Source organism: Sinocyclocheilus rhinocerous, unplaced genomic scaffold, assembly GCF_001515625.1.
Source record: "Sinocyclocheilus rhinocerous isolate Xijiao unplaced genomic scaffold, SAMN03320098_v1.1 scaffold116, whole genome shotgun sequence".
In the NCBI taxonomy this organism is placed as follows: Eukaryota; Metazoa; Chordata; class Actinopteri; order Cypriniformes; family Cyprinidae; genus Sinocyclocheilus; species Sinocyclocheilus rhinocerous.
In genome coordinates this window covers 361907-369304 of record NW_015649590.1, presented here as the reverse complement: position 1 = coordinate 369304, position 7398 = coordinate 361907, and the positions used below count along the sequence as shown (strand labels likewise).

At 32.8% G+C, this 7398-nt stretch overlaps 1 protein-coding gene across 1 annotated transcript in view; it reads left to right on the top strand.

The window, feature by feature from the left end:
- myo9ab (myosin IXAb) overlaps positions 1 to 7398 on the top strand; it is an 18356-nt gene that overhangs the window by 3770 nt on the left and 7188 nt on the right. Inside the window, exons 6-13 of the mRNA XM_016515722.1 lie at positions 258 to 380; positions 1424 to 1504; positions 1581 to 1691; positions 2269 to 2391; positions 2512 to 2661; positions 3014 to 3306; positions 5588 to 6361; positions 7202 to 7283. Of these exons, the coding sequence (XP_016371208.1) occupies positions 258 to 380; positions 1424 to 1504; positions 1581 to 1691; positions 2269 to 2391; positions 2512 to 2661; positions 3014 to 3306; positions 5588 to 6361; positions 7202 to 7283 (1737 nt within the window). The remainder of the gene's footprint in view (positions 1 to 257; positions 381 to 1423; positions 1505 to 1580; positions 1692 to 2268; positions 2392 to 2511; positions 2662 to 3013; positions 3307 to 5587; positions 6362 to 7201; positions 7284 to 7398) is intronic.

Here is a 7398-nt window from a genome sequence, read left to right as displayed (position 1 = left end):
TGTTTGATAAAGAATATCTCTTTGGTTTTGAGACTTTAGTCTTTGCAACTTCAGGGATCTTATCTATGCACAATCAGCTTGTAACACTCCAAAGAGAAAGGAAAACTTGAAATCGCATCATATGACCCCTTTAAATAATTATTAAAATGTATATAGGTTTTATACATTAATAGAAGAATGGCACTATGATGCAAGGTTGTCAGAATGTTGATCCAGCATGCCGGAGTAGAGCTGAAATGAATGCTGTGTGTCTGCAGCACCTGCTGGATGTGAGATCACTGAAGTATCTGAGCGGCCTGACGCTCCACGACCGCATCACCAAATCACTGCTGCATCTGCACAAGAAGAAGAAGCCTCCCAGCATCAGCGCGCAGTTCAACGTCAGCAAAACACACTGATGGAGAAATAATACTGCAGCCGTTTAAAAATAGCAACTTTTGAAATGTGTGAAATATAAAAAAATGTACATTTTAAAAATATATAAATTCAAAAATATATATTCTCTCAAAATGTTCTTTCGCAATGATTCTATATAAAACAAAAATTTAAAATTTAAAAATATATACATTGTTTTAAATATATACAGTAATTGTTTAAAAATGATGTACATTTTAAAAATATATTTTTTAAAAATAATGTATGAAATTTTTAATATATAAATTCATTATATAAAAAATATATACCTTTTTGAAATGCAAACAATAATTGTTTAAAAAAATATGCATCGGAAAAATACATCAATTATTTTCAAAATACATATTTTTTTAATTTATGAAAATTATATATTTTGAAAAATATATAAATTAAGACAATATACATTCTTTTGAAATGTATTCAACGCTTCTTTAAAAATATATAGTTTGAAAAAATCTAATAAAAAACTTTCAAAATGTATGAAATATAACTAATGTACATTTTAAAATATGAATTATTCTAAAATATACGTCCTTTTGAAATGTGTGCAGTTGTTAAAAAAATACAAAATATGTTATTTAAAAATATTTTTTTAAATGTATGAAATATACAAATTAATTCTTTTAAAAATGTACATTATCTTTGAAATGTATACAGTATTTTTTAAATATTTTTTTATATATGCATTTTAAAAATATACAAAGTATTTAAAAGTGTGTGGAATAAAAAATACCTACGTTTAAAAAATATATATATATATTATATATATATATATATATAAATTAATTATGAAAAAAAAAATATTTTGAAATATATACAGTAATTGTTTAAAAATTGTATACATTTTAAAAATGCAAAAATTACTTAGTGTACTTTTTACAAAATACATAAGATATATAAATATTTGAAAGGAGAGCTGAAAGTCCTGTTTAGTGTACTTTTTACAAAATACATAAGATATATAAATATTTGAAAGGAGAGCTGAAATCGTGTCCTGTGTGTGATGCAGGTGTCTCTGAATAAGCTGATGGAGACTCTGGGACAGTCGGAGCCGTACTTTGTGAAATGCATCCGCTCTAATGCAGAAAAGGTTCGTAATGAGTCACGTTTCTGTTTCTGCGTTACTGGATTTAGACGTGCGTTTGAGTCCCGTCTTTCTTTCGTAGCTTCCTCTGCGTTTCAGCGACGTGCTGGTGTTGAGACAGTTACGCTACAGCGGCATGCTGGAGACGGTGAGGATACGGCGCTCCGGATATAGCGTCAAATACAGCTTCCAGGTGACAAACTCAACTATAATACTACCGTTACAATTACTTCACATCAATTAATATGACCTTTTTGATAATAATATACACTTGTATAAAGTTATATATTATAGAAAATTAAAACAGACAACACAAAAATTCTGAAAAATCAATTAATTAATCAATCAATCATAGGGCCCTTTATTGTAAAAATTTTAATAATATATTAAATTGTGAAAGTTTCATGATTTCAGTTAATTATACATGCTTTTTGATTACTAAAATTTAATTAAAGCATTAAAACAGAATCCAAAAAAAAAAAATTATTGGGAATTTTTATTTTTTTTTTTACCAGAAAAATATATATTTTTTACATATAAAAAATTAAAAATTTCTAAAACGTTCAGTAAATTTTTGTTAAATTGTGTAATTTTATGATTTAAATTAATTAGACATGGTTTTTGATTACTAAAATTTAACTTAAGAATAAGTAAAAATTAAATAAAATTCAGATAAATTAAATAGAAAAATTAAAGAATTTGGGAAAAAATAAAACAGATTTCATAGGAAACACTGACACATGAACCACTTTCCTGATGTGTTTCTTCAGGATTTTGCCCATCATTTCCGTGTGCTGTTACCGGCGGGCTTTCACACCTCTCAGACGGGAATCAGACAGTTCCTGCAGAGCGTCGACCTCGAGCCCAACGGACATCAAGTGGGCCGAAGCACGGTAACACACACACTCTCTCTCTCTCTCTCACACACACTCACTCACTCACACACTCTCTTACACATACACACTCACACACACGTGTCCTGTGATGCTGAGCGCTGTGTGTGTGTGTCTCAGGTGTTCCTGCGGGAGCGTCTGCGGCAGCGTCTGCAGGAGCAGCTTCATCAGGAGGTGCTGAGGAGGATCGTGTGTCTGCAGAGGAGCTTCAGGACACAGCAGGAGAGGAGACGCTTCTGCAGACAGAGACGAGCCGCTCAACTCATACAGGTACACACTGCATTTGAGTCTCATTTTACCTGGTATTTATTCATTTTATTGGCTTATTGGCTTTTATTTTAAAAATGTGAACCACAGCATAAAATAAAATACAGGGTAATACAATAAAATCAGAACAAAATAAATACAAATGTACGATAAAGCAGTAACTCAGTAATACATTATAACACAAATGCAAATAAAAAAATCAAATAAAATGAATAGTAAAAAAAGTAAAGGGGGAGGTCAGCCAGTATGTTTTCCAAACACAGACGTCATAACTTATCAATCACATGCTATGTTAGTAACTAGTATGCAGTGTGTACAGCACAGTAATCAGTGTTGTGTGTGTTTCTGCGCTCAGCGCTGGTGGAGGGCCTGTCTGACTCGCGCTGACGCGGAGCTCCAGCAGGGGGCGGCGCTGCATCTGCAGGCGGCCTGGAGAGGTTTCAGAGAGCGCCGGCTGTTCCTGCGGCGGAGGAGAGCGGCGCTGATCATCCAGATGCGCTGGAGGAGAGTCCTGCAGACGCGACACTCGGCCGCGCGCCTCATACAGTCCGTCTGGAGGAGCCTCAGACAGAGACGCAGCTTCCTGCAGCAGCGCCGCGCCGCCGTCACGCTACAGGCCGCCTGCAGGGGGCAGCGCGAGCGCCACAGGTCAGTCAGCACCTACACCAATGCCTTTGCCAGATGTGTTTAATCAAAGAGATTGCATTGCGTTAAAGGGACAAATTTGGGTCAGTTCATGCTTTCCCTGGGATTCGAACCTGTGTACTTGAACCTAACCTTGAATAAATGTCTGCTTGTGATTATGAAACAGAGTAATCTATGATAAATGGACTAATTAAGCTTATTTATGAGAGAGATGTCTCTCATAGGTGTAGGATGAGGTGAAGAGTCATTTTTTCAGATTTGAAATATATTTATTTCCTTAAAAAAAAAAAAAAAATTAAATGTTTTTTTTTCCTTTTAGATTTTTAGCATAAAAATATTATAATTGTTATACTTTATTTATTTTTTAAATTAAATTGCATGTTATTGTAGTGATTTATAATAAGGGATGTTAATGAATCATTTATGTTAAATGGACAAATTAAGCATATTTATGAGCTATTAGTCAATTGTTTTTATAAAAATGTAGATTATATACGTAATGTATTTTTAAATATTTTATTTAATTTCTTTAAAAAAAACAGTAATATATATATATTAGCATAAAAATAATGTTGTATTTATTTTTTAAATATTTAATTTCATTTAATTTCCTTTTAAAACATAGTATTTTAGTATTTTTATTTTATATTTTTAGCATAAAATGATCTAATTGTAATTTTAGTGTTATTTATATTTATCTATTTTTTCCCCTACTTTATTAATTATTATATTAAAAATGTAAATTATATATGTAGATGTCTCTCATAGGTGTAGGATGAGGTGAAGTAATTATTTTCAGATTTGAAAAATATTTCCTTTATAAAAATTGTATTTTATTTTTTTTTTTAATGTTTTTTTTTCTTTTAGATTTTTAGCATAAAAATATTATAATTGTTATACTATATTTTAATTTTTTTATTGTTTATCTATTATTGTAATGATTTATAATAAAGGATGTTAATGAATCAATTATGATAAATGGACAAATTAAACATATTTATGAGCTATTAGTCATTTCTTAATAAATATGTAGATTATATATGTAGATGTATTTTTTTCAATATTTTATTCAATTTCTTTTTTTAAAAATAGTAAGAGATTTTTAGCATAAAAATAATGTTATACTTTATTAAAATATTTTATTTAATTTCCTTTTAAAAACAAAATGGTATTTTAGTATTTTTATTTTAGAGTTTTAGCATCAAAATAATCTAATTGTTATACTTTATTTTAGTTCTATTGATCTATTTTTTCCTCACTTGATTAATTTACTATTAGTCAATGTTATATTAAAAAAGTAATGCATATATGTAGATGTCACTCATAGGTCTAGGATGAGATGAAGAGTCTTTGTTTTTATTGTTTTTAATAGCATTTTATATTTTAGTATTAAAAATATAATAAATAAAATACAAAAATTAAAATTAAAACGATGAAAATGAATCTCATTGGTCCAAAATCTCTCTCCACATCTTTTAGACACCAGCTATGTTCTGATTGGCTAGTGGTTTTGCGTTGACTAATCTGATTGGACAGTCGACGTTTGGAGAGTGTTGATGTTTCGTCTGTTTGTTCCACTTTTGCGATTTCCTATTGGAACTATTTTGGTTGCTAAAGCAAAAATAAACATAAGAGGTGTCCATAAATCGTCTTAATATGTACTTGATTTTTTTTTTATTAAAGAAAAGCACATAAGCATCTCAAGGCACAATACAAGTATCAAACTGTTATAGAATTAAGAAAGTATGAAGCAAGCATGATAAATGTCCACATAACGATGAACATATAGTCACAATAATATAAGCATTAGTGCTGTCAAACGATTAATCGCATCCAAAATAAACGTTTTTGCTTGCATAATATATGTACGTGTACTGTGTATATTAATTATGCATTTACAAATACACACACATGCATGTATATATTTAAAAAAAAAGTTATTTTTATATATTAAATATATTTATTTATAATATAAATTATATTATATGAATAAAAATGTATTGAATATATATAAATATAGACATGCAAATACATTCAAAATATATACTATGCATGTGTGTGTATTTGTATGTACATAATAAATATACACACATATATTATTCAAACTAAAACCTTTATGTTGGTTGCGATTAATCGTTTGACAGCACTAATAAGCATACAAATAAACATCTAAATAGGCAAGAAGAAAATAATAAATAAATAAATATTTTCTTGATTTATCAAACATCTAGTTTATGTCCTTATTGGATGAAAGTGTCATAAATGTATGTTGTTTTTTCCCAAGGTGCCGCATTCTTCGAGAGCAGCGACGTGGAGAGAAAAGCCTCTGTGAAAACACTGTGAGCAAAAGTTTACACGCCCAACAAAACCCACCCGAAGTCCAAGAGGAGAGAGGAGAAACTCAGTCCGCCGAACCTCTCAGAAGCGTAGACGACAGTACGCTGAAGAGCCGCTCCAAACGCCAAAGCAGGAGGCAGCGGGAGCTCCAGCAAGCCACCTTCAGTTTAGAGCTGCTCAAAGTGCGCTCCGCTTCAGTGGACGACGCGCTTCCCGCTCCGAGCCCTCTCTCCAGACATCTTCCCTCGGAGAGCCAGGGAAGCTTCGAGCTCCTCGGCTGTCCCGAACCCGAGCCGATGGAGGAGAACCAGAGCAGTCTGGCCTCCTTCAAACCTCACTTCTACATCGCAGATGAGGACAGCAGCCCGGTCAAGCAAGCTCGGGAGAAAAAGGAGTCCGTTGTGGTCATAATCCGCATGCAGAAGGAGATCCCTGTGGACCAAAGCAGCCTGGAAGCTCTGCAGAAACACGAGACGATGGACGCTGAGGAGATTCACAGAGAAACCGGCGACAGATCGAATGGCTCGTCTTCTCCAGATCCTCCTGAGCCTCAAACCATCGCGCCTCGTTCTTCCAAACCCCTCCAGCTGGACTCGAGGGACTCGGTTCGAGAAGTGGCTTCAGAGCCCAAGAAGGAGGTTCAGAAGAAGTTCGTAGCTCAGAGCATCAGTATGAAGGAGAAAGCCTTCTCTCCCAAACGCAGCCGACTGACCTTCTCCAAGTGAGTTCACGTCAAGATTAGGGATGTAACGATTCACTCAACTCACGATTCGATTAAAGCAATAAGCCCCGTGAAGCCAGTGAATTTATAACAGCTAAGAGGCGTTGTTAGATGTGCAGCGGAGTGCCTAAAACCCCCTCAGCTGTTATAAATTCACTGTAAACCACGGCTTCACGGGGCTTTGTAAAATAACAAAATGTAACAAAGTTACATTGTCATTCAGTGTAACACAATATTTATGTAAAAAATTCAAACACAACATGCTTATTCTGACGTGTGCATATTAAAATATGTAAAATAATAAGTGAGCATATTAAATTTGATTGTGTTTTAAATGAGTAAAAAATTCTTGCTGACAAACAGGCGAAACCTAGGATAGTGGCAAATCCTTTAAAAATTTAAAATTACAACTAATTAGTATTTGGGGTGAAACTAATTAGTCTTGATTTTTGTTGTAAATATGCCTGAGAAGATTGTTACACTGAATTACATTTTAGTGGGTCTCTTCTGTAAATCAGGGGAAAAATTTATGATATTTATTTTTTGCTCGGAAATACAAAAACAAAAGTGCAATTAAATTAAACTGAAAATGTTTACATTTTTTTTAGGAAAAACAACAACAATTTAAAGCAGTATTACACTTATTGTTTTTATGCGTAAACCCTTTTTCGTCTTTGACCCGTCAACGTTGCTTGGTGATTTTGCTCATTGCGATGCAGCACGGGTCACTTTTGCGTGCCCTTGTTTTGATCTTTAGCGTCTGATGCAGTGACATTCAGACATGTTCAGGTGTTTTTGGTTGTGGTCATGTGGGTCGATCCGCTCTGCTGTGTGTTTTAGGTCGGATAAAGACCTGGTTAATCAGGAACGATCACAGGCGATCCAAAGAGAGGCAGGATTCAGATCGGTAAAAAACAGAGAGGTGAGGAACTTTATTTGTTCAGAATTTTTAATTGCAGAAGCATTTCTTTTTTTTTTTTTCAATTTTGAAATACTAAATTTTCAATAATTTAGTTTTTGTATTATTTAAAAAAAAA